General features: G+C 40.7%; 1 protein-coding gene across 1 annotated transcript in view; it reads right to left on the bottom strand.

The window, feature by feature from the left end:
- TBC1D1 (TBC1 domain family member 1) overlaps positions 1-25,447 on the bottom strand; it is a 2,608,647-nt gene that overhangs the window by 338,662 nt on the left and 2,244,538 nt on the right. The window contains exon 15 of the mRNA XM_044062143.1: positions 20,982-21,226. Within this exon, the coding sequence (XP_043918078.1) occupies positions 20,982-21,226 (245 nt within the window). The remainder of the gene's footprint in view (positions 1-20,981; positions 21,227-25,447) is intronic.

Raw genomic sequence — 25,447 nt, forward strand, 5'->3', positions numbered from 1 at the left:
AAACAAAATTAAACATGATCATGCAAATATGATAATAAGCAGTAGGGAACTACACCCAGTGTAAATTTTGCAGCTAAGGGCATGATAAAGCACAACATAAAACTAAATCTGCAGACAATGCAGAAGCAGTGACCATTTTGCAAAAATTTATTTTAAGTGAAAAATGGTGCAACCGAAAAAGATTGATATTGTGCAATCAAATGAGCAGTTAAGTCAGAAATGTTTAACACTGCAGTAGAAGTAATTTTTGCAAATACTGAGTAAGCTAAACGCAGCCAAAATGAAATATGTGACAAAATACTTAGCAGGATAGCTGTGAATGAATGCAGGACAGTTTTCAAAAAGTATGTAGTAAGAAAATCATGTGTAAGTGGCAAAGCTATTATGTTTAAAACTGACAGTCGAGCAAACCATAATATGACTGACTCAGCTTTCAAGATGTTGTGTATCAACTTCATACCAAGTAAGCATGTGTGTTACTGTCATACTATGTGAGCAAGCTAAAGCTACTGGGACAAATCTAATTAAGCTCTTTGCATAAAATACAGCACGTAAACAGGTATGTAAAGTCACAGCTTTACAAACAACATTAAAGCGACCAAATATATTCGGCAAGCATGTATGTGTGACTATGAGCTTCATTAAAATGAACACAGTCTATATTCAAATGTGAAGTGTACAGCTACTGGAAAACACAAGTAGATTTTATGATACACTTCTAAGAGAATGTGTTGAGGGGACAGCTCAGAAGTTTAAGGAGACTGTCAGTGTAAATGAAAAAGCAGTGCTAAGGCAAAAACAATAAAAATGGTTCTCAAATACTGTTGTTAAAGTTTCAGTTTCAAATAAAAAGTGCTTTATAATACAAAAAATCTGTCTGTTGACAGTGCCTCACTTCAAGTGCAAAAATATAAAATACAAAGTGCTGAAGCAAAAATAGTCAGATGCAGCTGCCCTAGAGAGTTATTCTGATTTATTTGAGAGTTTATGATGCTTGAAGACAGAGTATCATTCACAATTATTAACAAAAGTAGGAAACATGATAATGCTCTACACAGGCTGCCTATTGCTTTCAAGGAGACAATTTTACAGGAGATCAAATGCATGGAATCATTTAATGTGGCAGTACCTAAAGAATGGGTCAAAAGTATCTAGGCTGTAGTTAAGCAGGATAAAATAATGATCTGCAGACCCACAGCACCTGAAAAAATAGATTGAGGGAACATTTGTTTAATACATGATTTGACTGTTTATTTAGCATTTACTTTATTTATCATTCCTTTGTTTAAACTGTATTTGAATTTCATCAATTTTGTAATGTACTCTATTAAAAAAACACTATAATAAAGTTAAATGAGTGGAGCATTACCCTTTACAGAAATTGAAGAAATAGCTGTTACTATGCCTGATGATAAGCTCTTCTCAATACTGCTTGTTCATCAAGGATTTTGATAGCTTAAACCAGATAATGCAAGCTCATTTGTGTGCTTCTTTTTAATACATCATTAGGTAGATACAAATTTCCTGAGCCTACCTTTTGGGATTGTGTCAGCACCAGAATTATTTCAATGTGCACAGGCTAACATGACTAACTGACTGGAAGACATTGCGAGTACTACTGACAACGTTATGGGCTGGACTGCTACAAAGCAGCATGGCAGCAAAATGATTAAAATGATGGATGGATTAAAGTCACAAAGTCTAAAGTTAAACAAGGCAAAGTGTCACACTGGGGTCACACCTTTGGATACATGGCTTATTTATTGCAGATAAGTTACAGCCAAATTCTGACAAAGTGCATATCACTGTAAACATGCAAACGTTTACTAATACCCACTTAATGTGATTCACAGGGAAAGGATTGTATTTGTCCATGTATTTATACCACATATATCAAAAATAAACATGACCCCTAACCGGGAAAAGCCGAAAGATGCATTCATATCAAAAATAAACATAGGACCAGCAAATCTGTTTCAGGATGATAAAATATGGAACTGAACAGAGGACAAAAGCTAAAAGCTTTAGTACTTCTGAAGAACAATGATGCAGGATTACTAACAACAGTATAAGTGAAAGCAAGAACAAAAGGGCTGGCAATAGTGCTAAGGCAATAGGGTATACCTAATGTCTATAAGCTGAGAGTGTTGACAGATGTACAGGCTGCACATGCAGAGTCAGAAAAAAAAGATGCTTGCAGTAGTGTTTGGATGGCAGAAATGTTGTACCATTTATGTAACTATATCAAAACAGGCTTGACCATAAAACTATGCAAAGTATGTAATATGGAAATATGATACCAAAAAGTGAATATTTTGTTATCTCAAGATACTCAAGAAAGGAGTCCTGGTCTTGGTTCTATGTGGCACTCAAAGTCTATGATTATTACTTCCTAAAGTTTGCTTCAACAAAAGAACAGAAGTTCTGACATTCTGCATAAAAATAAGTAAGCAAATAAATACTATTACTTAAATCGAAAAAGTGTTTTACTAAAACATATCTCATAATATTCTAAACTACTGAGGTTTTGTGGTGACTTAGGGGAGGAAAGAGACTGTTATATGCTGATACATTGGCATGCCAGAAGGAAACAATGCTGCTTCTTGATGACATCAAGTTTGAAATCTGCCACTCTGATGGCTGAATGTTTCAACATGCTATTTATGTTGCATGCCAGTGCCTCATACAGGACACCATTTGAAACCTAAATGCTGTTCACAGTAAACTCTAGAACCTCTGTAAAATCATAGTAAAGGAAAAGGATTTAACAGACGTGAAACAACACACCCCTAGGAGTTGACCCAGTTGTTCAGGATTTGGAAACTTATGTGGACAGTGACCTACCTTTTGACCAACATGTATCCACTGTTGTATGAAAGTCCTTCTATACTGCACAGTTTACAAACAAAGGGATTGTGCCTAACTCTAGGGATGTCATTGTCCCCTTTACCACCTCAGTAGGCCAATCAGTGAATACAATGCCCTCTTTGGTGTGTATCTGTCCAGACACATGCAACAACTGGAATGTCCACAGAGATACCTTATTAAAAGGATACAATAACTAAACAACATGTCCTACATGGACTGACTCAAAGCCCTGTCACTACACTTAGTATCCTACAGACAGCTAACAGGTGACCAGTGTTTGGCATACAAGGCATCCTCGGACTCAGTACTGATGGATTTACTGCACATCACGAAGTCCAATGACAACAGAAATACTTGGTCTAGGGATCTTAACCTCTTCTGTAACATCAACAGAATGGTTTGGAGGGACAGGTATATCTCACAGAGGTTAGTGCTGCTCTGAAACAGACTCCCCATCCACATAAAACAATCTTCATCCCTGTCCACATTCAAGTGCAACTTGGATCTATGGATGAGAAACCGAAACCTTACCCCAGGACTACTCCCTGTACTACTAATGGACAGAGACAGGTCCTAAGTGCTTTATCCCATGAATGGGTCCCCTCAAATTATCTATGGTATGATCCCAGTTATTCTTATTAGGGTAATATATAATTATTGACCGTGGGAAAGATAAGTCCAGCCTCTAACTAAATGGAATAAATTAATATGAGCAAAAAAAGGGGAACGGGCTAGGCTTAAAATGGCCTACAAGGACACCTAGCCTAGTACTTAGCTAGGAACCCACGAACAGTCTTAACATTATCTTACCAATCAAGCAATACTGTTGTACAAGACTGCCAACTCCCCAAACAAATACTTAACACAATCTGTTTCATGTGACACATAGGAGAATTCTTTATACAAACCTGTAAAGCACTGGTAACATGTAAACCAAAATTTAGTAAACAATAATGACTGCTTTTTCACCTCTTTCATGACGTACACTGACAGAAGCAAACAAAAACTTATGCAGGTCTCTTGAATGAGTCTGCTGGAAGTTGGGATGTTACTTGGAGTTGCCATTCTTAAAGCTTACTCTCTTACCACATGATTTAAGCATCTAAACTTCTTTTCTGATGTAAACAGCATATGCTAATATTAGTTGTTCAATCAGTAGCCCAGCCCTGATCAGTGACAGTGAATAAGGTAATAACAATATAAATAGTGCAACACATTTTGTACTTCTGTTGGCTTAACTTGAATTAGTACAAGATATATTTGTTTTCTTTTCTAGACATCTCTATAGCTTATTTAACTGACACATGCCCATATTTAACATACACAGAGCAGTCTAGCTATATGGTCTATTTAAATGTTGCTGCAATTAACAGAAAGCCCAAAACAGTTGCAACTTTTCAGAAATACAGATTAGCAATTAAGGAGTGAACCTTGAGTTTTCCACAAGGATTCTTTATCCTTGTTACTTAAAAAAATGAAAAGCAGAATCAGGTCAAATTTCTTGGAACTGTCACCTTTATAGCTATTTTGATAAATGAGATTTTCTTATTTCTTGGCACTGAGGGACAGTTTTGTTGTTGTTTGCTACATTCTGCAAAAAATGTAAGCCTATTCATAATCTGCTGTGTTTTAGAGAATGAACTGAAAGCAAAACCAACTTGCTTTTAAGTTAGGAATGCTGAACAAAGGAGTGCAATTCAGAAAGTATTGTGAAAGGTAACAAGAAGAAAGAGATGAATCTGCATAGAATGAGATATGCTCCAAGATTCAGGGTGGTAAGTAAAAGATTGTGACTCAGCATATGAGGTGTGTACAGCACTGGTTCACCATAAGAGGAAGAAAAAATGAAGAGACTATGAGGAATGCAGGGTACAAGGTAAGGTTACAGCAACAATAGGGCAGCCATAAATAAAAGGAAACTCAGGAAAAATGCAAGCCACTTAACAGGTGAACACTACAGGGAAAGACATTCGGTCAGATACATGGAAGAGAGGGATGGGGACAGGAAAGTAATGTAAGGGTTCTATAACAGACAAAAAGAAATGGAGAAGCTGGAACTGAAGGTGTGGCTCAGTACATCATGCACAGAACGGAGACTAAAGGAAATAAAAATGAGAGTAGAGGAAGCAGAGGACTAGGAAAATGGCATGTGCATGAGACACTGCATCTAAGGCTAAACAAAGGGCAAAAATGGGGTATCAGGGTGGAACTAAGTGGTTAGCGAAAGAATAGTTATGTAAAATCTTACCATAATGATAGATGTCCTTCTCTTCTCTGTTGCAGTATTCATTACATGAGGGAGTTCCCCGCCACAGGTGACCCAACATTGGCCAGTATACAAAAGACTGTACTATTGTAGGGTGTGTGGTATGTCGCACGTAGGCTGTGATTGGAGGTTGGCCATAAAAGTGACGTAGACATGCACCTTCCTCAGAACTGACTGCCCAGGAGGAATGGAAGAAGGGCACGAATCATCCAAGAAGAAGCAAGGCCAGTGGGAAGGAGGGAGAGATACGAATACTGCAATAGAGAAGAGAAGGGCATCTATTGTTATGGTAAGATTTTTACACAACTAATCTATGTCCTTCTCTTCATCTGTTGCAGTATTCATAACATGAGGGAGAATACCAAAGCTCATGTAGTAAGGGAGGAAGGCTTAGCTGAGGGCTTTCCAGGAAGCTCTGCAGTATGGCTTTGGCAAACTCTGTCCTAGATTTAGAGATTACATCTAATTTGTAGTGTTTGGTGAAGGTATGGACTGAGCTCCATGTAGCTGCTTCAAGAATTGAATTAGTATCCAATCCCTTGAAAAAGGCCCCAGATAAGGCAAAGTGTTGGTGGAGTGAGCCCTAATAGAAGAAGGGAGAATCTTGCCGTGATGAGTGTAGCAAAAGGTAGTAGTACTGGAAATCCAGGAGAAAACAGTCTTCTTCGACACAGCCCTCCCCAGGGCCCTGGGGTGGTAAGAAACCAAAAGCTGATCCAACTTTCTAACAGCTTTGGCTTTATGTAAATAAAATCTAAGTTGCCTGTGGACATCTAAAGTATGGAGCACCATCTTACTAGGGTTCTGAGGGAAGGGAAAAAGGTAGGCAAGTGGATGGACTGATTTAAAGACAGGTGATTGACTAAATTACACATAAATGAGAGGTTTGTGTGCAGGGAGACCCTGTCCTTGTGGAAGACCAGGAAGGGTAGGGATACCATAAGATTCTGTAGCTCAGACACTTGTCTGGCTGAAGTTAAGACTAGGAGTAACAGTTTTCCCGGAGAAGTACTGTAGAGAAGCTGAGGAAGCTGGCTTGAAGGGTGGGAGAGTCAGCTTTTCCTAAACAAAGTTAAGGTTTCAGGGAGGTGGAACAGGTTTCCTGGGAGGTCTAATGTGTAGGATGCCTTTAAGAAACTGTTTAGCTTCAAATCTGCTAGCTGGGCATGGGGGAATAGAAGCAGACAAGCAGATATGGCTGACATATGAGCTTTCACTGAAGAGTAAGCCAAGCCAATTTTGAGCAATTCACACAAATAAGATAAAACCAGGGAATTTTCCATGGTTAATGGGACCTGGTTTTGTTTCAGACACCAGATGGAAAATCTCTTCCATTTGGCTAAATAAGACTTTCTGGTACTTGGTTTTCTGGCCTCCTGCAGGACTGTAAGCACATCCTCAGAGAATAGGTGCCTGAAAGGGATTAGTATCCTATCACCCACAGGGTCAACTGAAGAGTCAACAAGTGGGGATGGATGAGGGTCTCTTTGTCTTGCGTAAGAAGGTCCACTCTGTGAGGTAACTTGTGGTGACTGCCCTTGGCTAAATGCAGGAGGAGAGGGAATCAGTGTTGTCTTGGCCAGAAGGGAGTCACCTGATAAATTTTGGACAAGACTTTTGGAATGAGGGGAAGGGAAGGAAATGCATATAGAACCTCCCCCAGGTTTATACACATACCAGAGGACTGTCATACTGTCTGTGAACAGTTTTAGAGGTCTTGGTTGGAACAGGGGATGGAAGGTTTGCATGGCCAATAGCAGGGCACTTATCTCCCTTACAATGATAAGTTCCTTCATTTGAGAGGGAGACCAGACCCTTTGTGCTTTCAGGTGGCCGAAAGTTGTTCCCCAGCCTATGCCTGAATTGTTTGTGAAGATCTCTTGGTGAGGAGCAGGAGGGTGTAAGGGGAGTCCTGGGTTCAATGACACGATGTATCCACCACTGAAGTTCTATCTTCAGACAGGGGATGAGAGGAATGAAGAATTCTAGGGGGTTCTGGTGTTGCATCCAAATTGAATTTGGATACCGTTGCCATTTTCTCATGTGAAGTTTGGCTAAGGGGAACATGGGAATGGTGGAAGACATGAGGCCCAAGACCCTGAGGAACTCTCTGGCTGTGATGTGATGAACCAGCAGAAGATTTTGGAAGTAAAGGGTGAAGTCCTGTACCTTTTGTGGAGAAGAGAGACCTTCATACGGTCTGTTTGTATCCTGCACCCCAGGAACATCTGATCCTATGAAGGGGTGAGAACTGACTTCTTTACGTTTATGCCAAACCCCAGACTTTGCAGAAGATTGATGGTAAGAGCAATATTTTGTTCCAACTCCTCTATGGAGGTAGCTAGAAGGAGAAGTTTGTCCAGATAAGGAAAAATGTGTATTCCCTGAAATCTGCAGTGGGCAATCACAGGAGCTAGGCATTTGTTGAAAATTCCTGCTACAGTAGAAAGTCCAAAGGGCAAGGCACAGAACTGAAAAAGTCATGATGATACAGAGAAGCATAAAAACTTCCCGTAGTTGGGATGGATGGGAAAGTGCATGTATGCATCTTTGATATCCAAGGTAATCATGAAGACATGAGGCAGAATAAGTAAGAAAAGCGTCTGGAAGGTCAGCATGTGGAAGGTGGGTACCCTTAGAAAGGTATTGAGATGGGACAGGTTGACTTTCCTTCCTGGACACCAGGAACAACCTGGAAAAAAAATATTTTCCTGTTTGGTTTTGGGGACACGCTGGATGGTCCCTTGGTTCATTAACTCGAACAGAACCTCTGGAAAAAAAGCTAGTAGCTCCCTGGGAGGTTGAGGGATGCCTCTGAAGAAGGGTAGGTGATCCCATACCATAAAGTACCCTTTCTCAACAATGGAGAGGAGCAGGTGTCTTGGATTATGCTTTTGCAGTCTGGTAGGGATAGGGGATGGTGCTGGGAAAGTGAGATGTGGGTGATGGGGGGAACAGTCATAGACAGGATGGCTTGTCTGGAAAGGGTCACTTTGGTGGCGGAGCTGCCGAGTGGGGCCCCTAGGCTGTTGTGGTCTCCTGTCACTCTTTTTTGTTCTGGTTGTGGGTGATGTGAATGCCTACGCACAAACACAGGTTTTGCAGGATAATTTCTTTGGAACTTGGGTACTGGGGAAACAAAAATATGTTTCAGTTCCTACAGTTCCTTGCCCTTTTCCTACAATGATTTGAACATGTTAGCAGCCAGAGGGCCAAACAAGGTAGAGTTGTCCAAAGGAGCATCCATAAGTTTGGCTTTTACGTCCTCAGGTAAGGGCTGGAGTCTTAGCCAAACAAGTCTTCTTAATACTGATCCAGAGGCAGCTGTTCTGGCAGAAGCCTCTGCAGCATCATAGCTGCATGTTATGGAGTGGCGTGCTACTTGAGAAGATGTACCAATCAAGGAAGTAACCAAGGTTTTATTTTCTGAGTCATGTAAGACTGCAATTACCTATGAAAGTCGGGACATAAGCTCTAAAGCAAATCTAGTCATGTGTGTTTGGTAATTTATGGCCTTAAATGCTAGACTGGCAGAAGTGTACACTTTTTTACATAGTCTATCCAGGATCCTGCTATCTTTATCAGATGGTAAGAGGGTAGTGGAGGGTAGCAATCTTGATGGCTTGTCAGATGTCATAGAAATAACAAAAATGTCTGCAGAAGGGCATCTGAAGAGAAACTTGCAGTCCTCTGGAACCTTGTAGAAGCAGTCTGGCTTCTTGAGGGCAGGTGGCTGGGAACTTGGTGCCTGTGAAGCTGAGGCAAAAGCATCGAGAAAACAGGCAAGACAGGAGAAATAGCAGATGGGCTAGGTGATTCCACCTGTAGTAGCTCATGCTATATTTTCTGTACTTCAGATACTTGGTGCTATCCCATTTAAAATGGTCTTTCATTTTAGCTAGAGTCTCTCCAAAGTAAAGGTTTTCCATAGGTGAATCTGTTCCACTGGATTCCTCTTCTGGGGAGGTATAATCCAGAGGGGAAGGGATCTGTGAAGAACAAACCAAAGATTCCTCCCCTGAAGATGCCTCTTCCTCTGAAGAATCATCTTCCCTAGTGCTTTTAAGTGGAGAGGCAGTACTGGGGGAGGCAGCTGTAAAACCTCGTGGAGGCCTAAGGGACATAAGGGCATTGAAAAGGCCCTGAGTGAATTGTTGCCAGTCACGAACAGGTTATTTTTGTGGACATAAAGGTTTGTTTTCTGGTTTCTTTTTCCCCATGTAAGTCTGCCTTATGTAGGGTAGAAGGGCTTGACACAGGCCTACATTCTATCAGGTTGAATTCTACCTTTTCCCTAACACACATCTGAGGAATCACCTTACGACCTTCTGTTATCATGAGCTGTAGTTCCCCTTGGCCATCCAAAATGGATAGTTCCTTGGCCTCTGAGGATGTGCTTATGCTCGGATTTAAGGTGGCCTGGACACCAGGCTCGGTCTGTTGATCTGAACTGTGAGCCGGGTGTGTCTCCAAGCTGTCCTCCACCTCAAGAAACACATCGGTATCCAGAGGTGCAGCAGAAAGTTCTGGCTTTCTGCTTCAAAACGGACTCAGCCTTGGGGCTTGGGCCCCAAGGATCCCTCCATAGCACTTTCTGCTAGCAGCTTTAAGCACCAGTTCTCTAGGTTGATAACTAAAGAGGATAATCTACTCCTTAAGGTCTTTGGGATAAACGCCTGACAAACAGAGCAGTTTTTGTGGTCATGGTTTGGGCCTAGGCAAAACAGACACTGGAGGTGGTTACACTTTTGTGGAATTTGTCATCCTCGTTGGTACTTGCCCCCCTTGGATGACAGGAGCCCTAACCAAAGACAGTAGCAAAAGGTCAAAATAATTCCCTAATGGGGCACTTATCTGAAATCTGAAGAATTGCAAACAACATGGAGTCAGACCATAAGTTGGAATCTGACGTTCGGATCTGGTGGCAGAGAAGTTCTGAGGATTGTGTGTGCGTATGTCACTTTTGCAGCCTACATGTGACGTACCACGCACCCAACAGTAATAAGTTCTTTTGTATACTGGCAGACGTTGGGTTGCCTATGGCGGGGAACTCCCCCCCCCCCCATGTAATGAATACTGCAACAGATGACCAGAAGGACATCAAAGGAATTAAAAATGCACGAGTGACAATGAAGCAGTAATGATAAAGAAAGATTCTATATCAAGAGGTTTCTATGGGGAAGTAAAGGCAAAAAAGAGTTTGGCATGGGTGGAGACTTTATCACAATACACTTTAGACTCCAAAAACCTCATTATACTTAATGCAGTCAAGAAAGGAAAGGAGAGTCTCAGTACTGCTGTATATGACAAAACAAGCAGGCTGGCATATGGAATGCATGAAGCTGAAAAGGAGAACACAGTACAAGCTGAAAGGATGCTGCAAGAGTATGGTTTGGTATGGTGAAGTATGTGGGAGGCTCAAATGCTACAGGAGTAGATGAGAGGTGAGTAATGAGTACTGCAATCTAAACTATAACAGTATATCAGATTAAGGAGCACTTCAGTAAAAAATGCAGTGGTGTTACTATAGTGACTTCAAAATAAGCACAAAATGTACAGTGAGAATGAAACTGGAATAGCAATAAAGGGAAAAGAAGACTTAAGTATCAAGAACTTCTACTCTACAGGAGTCGTATAAATAAAATGTGACCATTGCATGCCTTACCAATATACAAAGCCACCAGCACTGCAGGAATAGCAGACATATGGAATAGACTAGACTGGAAATAGGATACAAAGCAGTATGAATTCAAGGCATGTAGAAAAAATGGGCACAAATGTAGTGTGTGGCACAGGTTCCTAAATTCATAGGCAAGTACTAGGCTAGCTGCCCTTGCAGGCCATTTTAAGCCAAGCAAATTTCCCTTTTTGTGCTCAAATTAACCTATCCAATTTGGTTAGAGACTGGCCTTACCCATCCCATGGTCAAGAATTATATATTAACCCTAATGAGAAATAAGCAGGATTATACCATGTATAATTTGAAGGGACCCATGCATGTGATAAAACATTTAGGAGGTGTCTCTGCCATTTGTAGCACAGGGGGCAGTCCTGGAGTACATTTTCCGTTTACTATCCATATAATGTGGAATATATCTACATCATGGTACAATATATTCCAGAAAGAACATAAGAGCACTACAGAAGTAGAAAATAAAGGCAAGTGAGAACGAAGACTGTGACATTGTCAGGAGAAATTGGGTGGTAAGCTACAGCATACTGACCCACCAGAAGCAGCAACTGCAAGAAAAAAGATGATGAGAAGCCATTAACAGATGAGCTAACAGGCAGGCAACTATAATTAATGGAGGCTATCATTTATTAGGGTTAAACAGAGAAACAGCCACACCTACATTAAGGGGGATGTAAAGGCTTGGGTGGAAAGCAGACTCAAACAGGAGTTGTTGTTGTTGTGTCTTTCGGCTTTTCCCGGTTAGGGGTTGCCACAGCGGAACTCCGGTCCACTAATGATTGCCAGTAGATTTTTATGCGCCGAGTTGCCAGCCCTGACGCATAACCTTCAATGAAGGTACGCCCATTCACGCATGTCTCCAGACAGAAGACGCTTTAGCTGAGAATCGAACGGGACAACGTCTTACTGTGAGGCAACAGCACTACCGCAGCACTTAACAATGGAAGGAAATATCCCTGGCAAAAGTTTCAGCAATGCTGAGGAAGGGATAATGACAGATGTTAGGGATTCATATAATGATAGTGATCATGCCATAATATGATTCACGATTCCTGCACCAGAAGTGGAAAAAATAACAAGGGCAGAAGTCTGTGGCCACAGTAGAACAGGGCCATATTTCATTCTTCCAGAAAGAGCAGTAAGAAACACCGATGGTGGCATTACACTAAGACAGTGCAGTGCGTCAGAGAACAGTAAAGACAAGAAGGAAATTCTGTAACAGCAGAATAAACAGTGGGAAGCAAAGGTGGCCAGCCTGCATGAAAACAGAAGCCAACGTACATGTGTAATGGTGGCAAGAAAGCCATACATTTATATGGTGCCCCCATTCTCACCAACATCCAGTCCTCTCTAAAAAACAAACTCAACTCATGTTACAATAAAATTGCCAAACTTGCTATAAATGTCAAATTCTCCACCCACCACTACACCACACTGCAGCAACTAGACTGGCTTGAACTCCCTCATCACCTAATATACCTACAATTTACTATTTCCCATAAACGTATTTACCTCCCAGCTGCCTGCCCATCTCTCAGTGGTATAATGACCATCTATCATCCCAATCTTTACCTCAGGTCAGAGAACAAAATGCTGTTAAATATTGACAAACCAAAACTCTCTGCCGGTCAAATGCTCTACTCTGTTACTGTTTCTAAACTATGGAATGACCCTCCACTCAGAGCCATGCCTAATGCCTCTAACTTTAAAAAATCCCTTAAACTTCACCTCTCCTCACAGTGGTTATGCACTTGCACCTCTACTCAAACCGCATAACTTGACCCTCTCACTATCTTTCTCCTCCTCTCTCTATAACCACTCAAATCTCCCTTTCTCTCAACTACCCCCTACTCATTTTTCCTCTCACTCTGAGCCTGGAATACACCTACATCACCACACTGTTTTCCTTCTTCTCTGCTACATATCTCACTCAATATTTAATTTACCTTTATTTTATAGTTTCAATCCATGACTATATGCTATTTTTCTCAATGTTTGTCTCCATTCCACCTTCTGTTACCAATCTACTGTAAATAATCATAATGTTCATCTCCAATTTTACCTCTGATAACAATCAAGCATATGTATCATAATGTTGTTGTACTTGCTGCTGTTGTATTATATATCCTGTATCACTGTAACATATTTCTTGTCTATATGTTTTAAACGTGTGTTAAACGTGGAGCTTTTCTCCCCGGGCCTCCACTGAAAATGGGTTCTTCTGGCCCAGTGGACTATCCTGGTAATCAAATGCAATAAATAAATAAATAAAATACATCAATAAAGTCATCTGTCAGGTCAAGGCAGACCTAGAGAAACAAATGGCTATGTGCATGCAAGGTACAACCAATACAATTTTACAGATATTCCGAGGAATACAAAAAAACTTTGGTAGTTAGTGGTGTACTGAAAACAGAGGAACATACAAAGAGACTGGAAACAGGCTATACAAAATGAGTTATCACCTTAGCATTCACAAAGAAAGTGAAGAGTAGGGTAACAGCGAGGGACAATTTGGAAGAGGCACAATGATTACAGACGTATGGAAAGAAATCAAGGGACATTAAGGACAGAAGTTACAGAGAATGGAAGAGCTGCACCCCATGCACCTGGCACTGGTTGTAGTGTATGGAGAACTACTTGCAAAACTATACAGTCTATACAGTCTCACCATAAAAATGGCAGTGATATCAAAGAGAGGTGGATGACAACAACGGTGCTCCTATATAAGTGTAATGTCCAACAAGAAGCTTGGTAAGTATTTTAGTCTCGCTTCTACTCAAGAAAAAATGCACAGTGCAGAATTATGGGTTTCCTGAAAGTTGAGGATGTTACAAAGTGGAATTAATATGGTTTCATGTATTGTACTGCTCTTCACAAACTGAACTGGCTAGAGCTGCCCAAATATCTCACTTATATCCAACTCACCCAAGTTCATAAACTCATCTTCACTCCCTCTATCTGCCCCTCCCTTGCTTCCACCTTCAAAATGCATATACCTAACAGACTCCTAAGATCAAACACCCAAAACCTTATTAAATTACACAAACCTTCCTGCCCACCAGGTAAGCATCTATTATCCTTCTCTCTAGCTCGCCTCTGGAACTCACTGCCACCCCTGATCCGATCCATTGGCAGTCGCTCCTCCTTCAAAACCTTCCTTCACTCACACCTAAAATCCCATTGGGAATGTTACTGCTCACATCCTACATAAACTAAATCTAAAACTCACCCTTTCCCACTATCCCTCCTCTCCTTCACTCTTCCCTCCCTGCTACTAAATATACAGCTCCACCTTTCCCTCCAGCTCTAATTTTTCCCTCTCTCCTCATCCCTGCCCTAGCTCCCTTCCCTACTAAATTACCCATACAACCTTTATCTTCCTCCCCCTATTATCATCTTTCATCAGTAGGAGCTCATACACTAGTAAATATCTAATAACTGTTTTTATTTTCTGTTTGCATTGTAGGAACCAACATTTTCTAAATAATACTTATGCTTCTTTATACTTCCTTTTTATTTTTTAAAAATTACATCCTAAAATATGTTTGTATTTGTATCTGTATTATTGTATTTTTCAAAAAAACGTGTTTATTACACTCATTGTACTATGGAGCTTTTCTCCCCGGGACTCCATTGAAAATGGGCTCATCTCAGCCCAATGGACCATCCTGATAAACCAACTGCAAATAAATAAATAAATAAATAAATTTTATTTTACATTTGTTGATTGTGTTAGTCTGACTGAACTAATAGCCCTTTTTCATGGGAGGCCGGGAAGAAAATCTCCACATAGTTACAATTCAAGTCAATATAAGCAGCCAGTCAGAAAAATCTCAAATAATATACATAAAATCATATTGGATGCAGTAATAAACTGTAACAGGTTGGACAGTAACATGATAACACAAATTCAACAGCAATAAGAGTAAGTGAAGAGAAGATAAGGAATGGGCAGTGAGCAGTTATTGAGTAGGAAGGTAAGTCAAGGAGGGTGAGTGCAAAGACAGGGCCAGTGACTTTTCATATATCCTTTGGTAGCTGTTTTGAACTGGTTTGGTTGTTTGATAGATCTAATTGCTAATGGCAGTTTGTTCCAGGAAATGGAAGGATTAAAGCTATAGAGGTCACGGCCAGTTTTTGTATTCATGCAGCAAAGGTTTTGGTAGTGCGATCATCTTATAGAACTAGGCCACCAAAGAAGTAGTCAAAACTTAGTATATCCAATCTCCCTCACATATCTCACTTAAATTCTTTTAACACTAGGATAATTAAAACAATTGTGTGATAATTAAAATCAAGTGCTTGTGCCTTGGGATACATATTGCTAGTCAACAATTTTACACTAGCACAGTTTGTAAGAGGGCTAGCACCCCCTTACCCTCGTCCCCTTTTAGAGCTAGCTATGTTGCAGTTAAAGCAGTACCAGCCTACCATATAAGAGTATTAACCAAAAACAAAGTTTGCAGACAGTGGTACATAATGTGACCTTATTTTGTTATGATATTCATTTTGGTGGTTTGTAAATAAGGTAAAATAAATGCCAGTGAAGCACAGATGATTTGCTGTACCTGGAGTTCAGCAAATACTTTAGCATTTTATCAAAAATAAAACTATTTCAGAAATTAAAGCACATGGCAGTGGGGTCCAAAATAGTGAGGCAGATAGAAAACTTGCTAAATGACACAAAAACAAAGAGAGTGGAAGACAAGAGACATCTATATGGAAAATGGAGCTAGGGTGGACCTTGTACAGTACCTCAGTCCCTCACAGTTTAATTTAAACTTATTTGGGTAACCAGGTTGTCCAATCCAGCTAAGCACATTTCAGCAGGCCCAAGAAAAAAAGTTCCACCTATGATAAATATATTACACTTAACACAGGTTAAACGTGCTTCTAAAAGCTCATACAACATATGACGCATGATTACATTTTGCCATAGAAGCATTTGTAATATGTGATGTATACAGAGAATTTGCAAGTTAGTAAACAACAGAACTCAAAATACTTAACAGAAGACACATTACTGCATCACAGTATTCAGATGCACTCATAAAACAATGTTGGTCATAATAAAATAAATAGATGTCATTCTACACTTCTACAGACTTATTAATTCATTGTCTAATTATCTATTTTATCCAGTTCAGGTTTGATGGAGAACAAGAGTCTATGTCCATACCCAATGGTTACAATGTACAGAGAAACTAACTGCAAGGCAGGATACCAGTCTAATCAAGGGTACACACACACACAGACACACACACACACACACACACACACACACACACACACACACACACACACACACAAACACACACAAACACACACACACACACAGACACACACACACACACACACAGACACACACACACACACACACACACACACACACACACACACACACACACACACACACACACACACACACACAAACACACACACACAGTCGCACAAGTACCTACTTCTATTGACAGTTTGGAGGATCACCAGTTCACCTAAAACATCCATATTCATCAAGGATACCCACACCTCCAGGTTAGTTGCACAGCACAATGCCTCAGATACCATCCATGTGCAACTAACAATGGGCAAAACTGCATTCCAAATTATAGCTTGCTACATATCATCCACCATGTCCCAGTACCCCCATTCAGCATTTCTGAAACCACTGGAAAATATGAAGGTCCTACCTAACACCGTGATATTGGGAGACCTCAATTACCCAAACATAAACTGGGACAACTACTCAACTACTAACTCCTTTGCCCAATGCTTCCTGGAGTTTATAAATACAAACGCCCTGGACCAACTGGTCACCACTCCCACAAGAGGTGACAACATATTGGACCTGGTCATCACCAACATGGGGGACCAATGTTCCACACTGGAGGTAAAACCCTCACTGGTTAGATCAGACCATAAACTAATCACTCTGGACATCCACATCCCAACCCCACCCCCTGACAAGGAAACCACCGTGAAAAACCTTTCAAAAGCAAACTTCTTACTACTTAAGACCGAGGTGGTAAGTTTCAAAGCTCCCATGGTAAAGGATAATGCTGTCCAAGCTGCAGAATCCTTTACAAATGCACTCTTTGAGCACCTACAAGAGTGCATGGATTGGGCTATCCCAAGCAAAACCAAGACTCACTCCTCCAAAATGAGGAAACCTGTCTGGTGGAACCCTGCCATAAATAAGCTATACAATAAAAGGAAACTAGTACAAAATAGAGCAAAATCCCAAGAAGGGAAGACATCCCTGATCAGTATCAGCAAGAAACTATGATCCCTCATAAAATCATCCAAGGCTAGTTTCGAAAGAAAAATCACCAAAGATTCTAAAGATAACCACAAAGCATTCTTTAGCTATGTCAAGAACCTAAGTGGCAACTCTCACATCTGCTCTGAGTTAGTGCAGAATGGCACAAAATACACTGAACCAACTGACATTGCCAACATCCTGGCTGACAGGTTCAGTGCAAACTTCACCCCCCTCTCACCCCCAAAAGGGCACATGACCATTCCAGAGGAATGTAGAGCCCCAGTAATCATAGACACACAGGTTAAGACAGCCCTCTCCAAAGTCAAAAACACACCGTCAATGGGACCAGATGGTATCCCAGGCTGTGTCTTACATGAGCTCCAAAATGAACTAACCCCTCACCTTAATACACTGTTCAAACTCAGCCTTTCCATTGGCTATGTTCCCATGGAATGGCATACAGCAACAGTTATCTCACTCCACAAAGGTGGAACCACAAGGGACCCAGGGAACTATCGCCCTATAAGCCTGACTAGCTTGGTCTGTAAAGCTATGGAGCGCATCATCATCATGGAACTCATAAACAAGGACATTGGGAGCCTCCAAACATTGGACCCTACCCAGTTCGGCTTTGTTAAGGGCAGATCTTGCCTCCTAAACTTAGACTTCTTTGAAACAGTTACCAAGGCTATAGATGAGGGAAAGGTGGTCCACACAGCCTACCTAGACCTCGCCAAGACCTTTGACACCATTCCCCACTCTGGTATTATAGGCAAGCTCACCAGCCTGAATATTAACCCCCACATCATGAGATGGGTTGCCAACTGGCTCACAGATAGAACCAACACAGTAAGAATTGCGGGTGCTAGGTCCGACTCTAAACTGGTTACAAGTGGCGTCCCCCAGGGCTCAGTCCTAGGACACCTCCTGTTCGGTATATACTTCTCTGAGGTACAGGCAAACACAGGAGGGCTGTGTCTTACCAAATTCACAGATGACTGCAAACCAGGGACCATAATCAACTCTCCGGCTGACACAGACATCCTCCAGAAGGGTCTCACTGAGACAGATACCTAGTGTCAGAATCATGGCCTCACGCTAAACGCCAAAAAGTGCATAGTCATCCCCTTTGGAAAAAACAAAGTATCCACAAACTACCACATAGGTGGTAGTCCTCTAAACACGGAAAATGTAATCAGGGATCTGGGGACCCAAGTGGATAGTAACCTCTCCTTTGATAACCACATTGCCAAAGTGGTTAGAAAATCCTTCTATGTGGCCCACCTAATCACAAAAGGGTTCGCATCTAGATCAAAAGAAGTTACTGCCCCCCTCTACTCATCCCTCATCAGGCCCATCATAGAGTACAAAGCCCCATTGGGGATGTACCTTACTAGACACCTGCAACAGCTAGAAAGACCACAGAAGTACCTCACCAAGAGGATTACCGGCCTCAAGCTGATGCCCTATGCAGCTAGACTAAAGAAACTCCAGCTGTACTCGGTTGCATACCACCTACTAAGAGGTGATCTCTGCCTGACATACAAGGCCATGTCAAACCAAGAATTGATGGGCATGCTCCACCTAAAGAAAACCAAATCCCTTAGAACCACACGCTCTAGGGATTTAAACCTCACCCCAACAAAAAATAGGACATGCTGGAGGGACAGGTTCCTGTCTCAGAGACTTCCCTTGCTCTGGAACAAGATTCCAATTTACATTACGCAGAGCACCTCACTGACCCTCTTCAACAGAAATCTTGAGGAGTGGATGGGAAACCGAAAATTTATCCCGGGGATCAATTCAGTGGCCCTGCTGGACAGAGGCACAGGAAACTAATCTAAAAGGGTGGCAAAAGCCAATACATTCTGGCTAGGCTTATAAATGCCCTCGGGCAGATAGCCTAGTACCAACCTATGAACACATCACTAGGAGGAAACCAAAGCACCTAGCTAAACCCAATATCACACAGGGAGGATATGCAAAATCCACAAAGAAGCACTTCAAGCAAGAACCAAAGTGCAGAACCAACTGCCGTGAGGCAACAATGCTAACCACTGTATGCACAACTCAATGAAAATATAAACACATTAAAGTTAATTATTGGAACCAGCAATCTGCAACACAGCAGGAAGAAGTCCTAAATGCAAGCAAATTGATCCCACTAGAGATGAAGCCTTAGACAATGGAGAAGTTAACACAGCAGTGATGGAAGAAGTTGCCAAGGAAGTGACTGCAGTGAGCACTAATGCAACAGAAACCAAGCACTAATGCAACAGAAACCAAGATCTGGGAGTATGAGCCCAGACAGGGAGCATGTGTACTCCAGACAGGGAGCATGTACCCTCCAGATATGCCCAATCAATGTGCAGATGAACACACCCATGCAGGACGCTTTGTACTGGGCAATGCACTATGCTTTCTGGCCAACAGGGGAGGAGAGTAAGAGCACTCAAAGATATGACTCCTCTATGGACTGCTGCCTACTAGCACACAAATGTCACTCTCACTGTCTGGACAAAGACAGGGTTACTGACAAGGTATGACTCCTGGAAATGGAACACCTCCTAGGGTGATACAGAGTGCTAAAGCCACAGCTGGGCAGGAAAATATGTCTGTCAAATGGCAGTCAGGCAGGTGTGATAATCAACATGGTAAGGACCCCAAAATAAATGCATAACACTAACAGATACGGAAAAGTCTCAGGAAAGAAAGGCAGAGCATTACCAAGACAGAGGTCCATGATGGAGTAATGTATGTACAAAATAATTAAGCCTGAAAAGACTGAAACAACTGGATATAAGGAAAAAGCAAATGCATGTACAATTAACGTGTTAGGTTGAAGTATGAGAAAGAGGCATATATAATAATGCCATGCCATTTGGTAGTTAAACTGAGAAGTTAAAAAAGTAAGGGCAAAGAAAGCATACATGACTGGGGATGGACAGTACAATAAGCCTTTTTATTAACAATACAAGAAGTGGGGCAGAAGTTACACATTGTGAAGCAGCTGGGATCTGGGATTCAAGACAAAAAAGTAAGGTAAAGCACATTAGTTGGCTAAATCCAGTTAAAATAAAGATACAAGGAAAGATGAATCCTCCATAAAATGAATCAGAAAGACCAGTGACAAATTGTAGTGTTTAAGGCCAAAAGGATGTCAAGATGCATGATGGAAATAAGAGACCAATGTGTCTTATTATGTCACTGCAATGGTTGCTGGCAAGGCCACATTTGCAATACTGTGCCTTTCTCTACCAGCCATACACAGAAAGGAAGACTTAAAAGGTACAAAGTTTGCAAATTGAGCTATTTAAATGGTGAGAAAGATGAACAGCTGAGTTTCATCAAAGCTTCGTCAGTACTTCGCATGTATACAATGAATGAAGAAGAAGGAAATATGATAGGAGCACACTAAACCATTAGGACCCAACAAAGCCATAGCTGACTCACCTAGTGCCAGATTTCGCACTCTGCCTTCTCAGCTCTTCAGCTGAACAGCAAAAGGAAAGGCTTTCTTTTAAACTGTGCCAAATGGCTTGCTACAGCTTACCACACACAAAGCACTGAAGCAATTGTCAGTGCAGAAAAGAATGCAGGAAATGCACTACTGGACTGCATCTTCTACCATCTTATACCAGTCCTGTTGCCTCCTTTGCCCCACCCTTATTACTGCTTCTGGGACCCAATTAGAGTGAAGCTATGGAGATCAGGATAAGAAGTAGTTGCATAGAGAGTTAGCTACAGCATGCAGCTGGACTTAACAATCCAGTACTCCTCCCTTAACAGCTTGACATATTCTTATGCAAGGAACTGTCTAAATGATGAAAATGTACTTTACTGTAAAATAATAAAAAGTAAAACAGTAACAGAATGCTTGTGCTCCTTACCTGTAAAATGATCATGTCAGGGCGATACTGCTTTCTCAATCCCATATCATACATGAGGAACTTTAGCATGGAAAAAGCATCTTCTTCGCTCATGTGAAGTAGCAGCACCCCTGCGATAAAACTTAAACCCTGGCAGTATCCCACTTCAGGATCCAGCAGGGAGTAGGCCTTCAGGAGGTTATAAAGTGATAGCTGTCCTGCTCCGAGCTGAGTTGAGAAGTAGGGGTGGGTTGGGAAAGTGCGACCTGTAAAATCAGTAATGATTGATAAGTTACATGAAGATCAATATTCTTCTAATTTTTGTTGTAAGTGGATGGTAAACAAAATATTCTACATTGTACTATCTTTTCAAAGGTGCAACGACAATGTTCAACAGAGTTAAGGACCATAAAAACTTTCTTATACTATATGATTTTGTGTGCTTTTCATTTTAAAATGCACTGCAAACTTGCTAATTCAAATTTAAATATTAAGAATGCATACTTTACAACGTTCTGAGCAAGATTAGTAAAATACTGTAAACATATATAAAAATACAAAATCAGGTCACAACATAAGTCCGCAAAAGAAAATGCGATAAAAGCATGCTGCACTCACTGAGATGGTATCAATAAAAGTTGAAAATGTTCAACAGTTATAGCTAGATACTGTATCCTAGAAATGGAATGCTATAACTCCAGAAACTGTTATTTCCTCATCATGTGCTTTAGAAGGTTTCAGCTGACTACCATAAATATCACCTTAAAAACAGCTAAGCCACAAATAGACTGTATTTGATAAACTAGGCCCAGAGAGAAATTACAAATTACATGGTGCTATCATTTGAAGTTTCAGTTGCTGTCAGCCTTTCTCACAAACTGTCACACTATTTACTGCAAAAAATGAATCCACCTATAAATTCTGCTGACTCATTTCCAAAGATTTCACATAAAGGAAGACAATGGCAAAGTAGGAAGGTAACAGAGCAGAACAAAACAAACTAATCAGAAGTGAATATTCACAGAGCTAGTCATTACTGGAGACGGACAGCAAAACGTATAAGCATACATAAAATAAATGCACACAGCTGTACTGTGATGACTTCAGTTATGCCAAACCATGGAAATGAAGAATCATTTATCACCCAGGTGAAGATGTAGTTTTCAAGAAACTATGAACAGTCTGTTTCTAGCCATATCCCACAGGCACAAACTATTGTACCTGCTGTGTAGTATGTATGCTTAAATAACAGCTGCTCCAGAATCAACAAATGCTTCCAGCACAGTTAAGTACAATTTCCCCATTTATTTTTCATTTAAAATTATACAAAACTGCATGTGCATGTTACATAATGTATTTATGCACCTGTGAATTGCACTCTATCAGCAGAAATCTCAACCTTCTGTCTTGAAAATGTGAAACAATCTCTTGCAATGAATTAATAATGGACAAAATTTGGAACAATTATTAACATCTTCAGCAAAGCAGCTTACAATTGGTTAATAACCGTTTTTAATATTTACAGAAAGTTTTTTATTAACACAATTAAACATTTATTATAGACATTGCTTAAAAAAAGTCTTAACAATGAATGTGCGATCGGCCCTTTCAAAGTGGAACAGTGAAGAAAGTACTGTTGTGTAAATAAACTTACCATAACAGTAGATGTTCGAGTGATCAGTGTTGCAACAGCCCAAGCTGTACATGTTATACCCAAGGATAATAACAGCCAGGCTGCTTTCAAAGCCTGAGGGAACCTTCCATGCACAAAAATTAGCTCAACCAGAGACTATCAAAAACCAGGTTTGGCTGCCAACCCCTTTAGAGCTTTCCTGTCAACAGAGAGAAGGCTAAAGTCCTAAGAAGGACAATGATAAGAAAATGATAATAATAATGATAAATGCCCACACCCTAGCATGACATCATACAAAAACAAGGGTAATGGAAGGAGGGAGCAGCTACTGCAGCAGTGATCATTCGAACATCTACTGTTATGGTAAGTTTACTTACACAACTGCACTATGCCTAAGCTGTATGGTTAGACTACCATAGCTTATATTGACAGGGGATTGGGGGGGGGGGGCAGGGACCCCTTATTAAAAGTCTTGGCAAAGCCTGTTCTAGACTTGAGAAGGAATTTAGTTCATACTGCTTTGTAAAAGTATATGCAGAGGACTCAGATACTATTTCTAGAAAACTTCTAGAATCCAACCCTTTCCAAAAAGCCACAGATGAAGCCAAGGCCCTGGTAGAATAAGCCTTGATCCTACTACTAGTTTTGTTGTGGTGGGTTTAACAAAAGTTAAAAGCAAGAGGCAACCATTGGGAAACAACCTGAATTGACATAGATTGTCTTTTTTTTTTAATAAGGACAGAGCAACAGATCAGATATCTTGCAATGTTTTGTTTTGCTAAGAGAGTACCTGAGTTGTCTGTTGGCATCCAAGGTAAGAAGTATCCTATTCTCTCTCATATTTGGTTCTGTAAGAAAGAGAAGGTGATAGATAGTCTTTGTGGAACATGAGATAAGGTTGCCCCAACATAACAGCCTGCAACTCAGATGCACATCTTGCAGAAGGTCAGAGCAATCAGTAACAATATATTCCATGTCAAGAACCTCAAGACCGTCTGAGGAGCTGGTTCACATGGAACAAGAGTTGCATTAACAGGAAATTAAGATCCTAAGGAGGAGCTACTTGAAATCTATGAGGCTTCATATGCAGCACTCCTTTCAAAATCATTTTTACATGAGACTGCATTGAAAGAGGGAAGTCCATGGGCAGACATGTTGAAATGGCTAACAGATGAACCTTGAATGAGGAGAAAGACAGGCCATAGGATACTAACTCACACAAATAATGTAGAACCAGATATCACTAACCATGAATGGGTGCTGGTTCTTTTCTTGACGCCAACTAGAAAACCTTTTTTCCCTCTACTAATACATTCTAGTAGCAGGATTTATTGTCATAAAAAGTGTCAGAAAGATATTAAAATCCCTTTACTGATAAGTAACTTTGTAGTAGCAGGATTTATTGTCTCGTTTTTCATAAAAAAGTGCCAGAATGGTTTAAAAATTCTAAGATTCACACAGCCAGTTATAGTTATTAAAGTTGGGATGTATCAGACACCCAGGGTCATGTGTGAGTAGATCCAGCCCATGTGGAACATGTGTTGCCCCAGACATTCCAAAAAAGGGATGACCACTGTTGCCTAGGCCAAAAGGGAGTTGCCACAATAATCTTTGGAGAGTCCTTGTGAATTCTCAGAAAGACTCAGAATATACTTGGAAAGTGCGCAAAAGCATACATAAACATTTCTGTCCAAGGAAGTGACAAGGCATCTGTCTTCCAGGCATTCCAGAATGGGGACCTGGAGCAGAAATTCACCAAGTAACAGTTAAGAGTGGAGGCAAATGATCTAGCTGAGGTGTTCTCCACAAATGGATCAAATCTTGGAATATCCCAATACAATTTTTGTTCATGAGGGTTTGTCCTGGTCCTGCTCAGCTTGTCTGCCACACAATTTTGTTCTGATAGTATGCAAGATGTCTGCAGAGTGAGATTCTACTGAAAAGTTACATTCCAGGCTACCATGGCTAGTGTACACAGAGGGAGGGTAAGATCTGGTTCCCCCTTGCTTATGTGCCACATCACCATGATTTTGTATGTAAACATTTGTAAATATCCTGGGGGCCCAAAAAGAAAGACAGCAATAAACCTGAGAACATTGGATATACTTGCATTATTTGTATATGTTTTAGTCTGCTTTGTCTGTACCAAAGACCTTGCACTTTTATCACCATAAACACTGCTCCCCAACCAAAGTCTGCAGTGTATGTAATGACCAACTGTGTTGGAGCTAACAGGTAGAATGGGAGACCTGGATTTTGAAAAATAGTGGAACTCCAGCAATAAAATCTCCTTATTAACAATTCAAAAACTAGAAACTGAATTGTCAGGAGATGAGGATGTTGGGACCATACAGACTACAAGTACCAATAGATTTTTGTCATATGGAGTCTTGCAGCAGGTATCATGAGACTCATAAATGCCATGAGACCAAGAATCCTGAGGAATTACATTGCCAAGCCAGTAGTCAAAATCGAAAGAATTTTTCTAGATACATATCTAAATTTTCCCGAAGAAGAAATGCTCTTTGAACTGAGGAGTCCTAGAGTTACTCAAGGAAAATAATCATGTGAGAATTCATTAAAAAAAAGACATCTATACATTCTATTGGAATCCCAGTCTGTGTAGGAGATACCTTACCCATATGAAAGATTCCTGACACTTTGAAAATCACTCTGCAAAGAAAGGTCAGCCATCTAACTAAGGAAATATGTGAATATGTTGCAGTTTGCAGTAGACTATAACAGGAACTAGACATTTTGTATATGACTTTGTAGCAGTGGAAAGACAAAAGGATAATAATGCAAAGTAGCTGACAATATGATCCATACTCACCAAACCTACAGAAGCTTCTGA

This window comes from Protopterus annectens, chromosome 2.part1, assembly GCF_019279795.1.
Source record: "Protopterus annectens isolate FY-2018-M chromosome 2.part1, PAN1.0, whole genome shotgun sequence".
Taxonomy (NCBI): Eukaryota; Metazoa; Chordata; order Ceratodontiformes; family Protopteridae; genus Protopterus; species Protopterus annectens.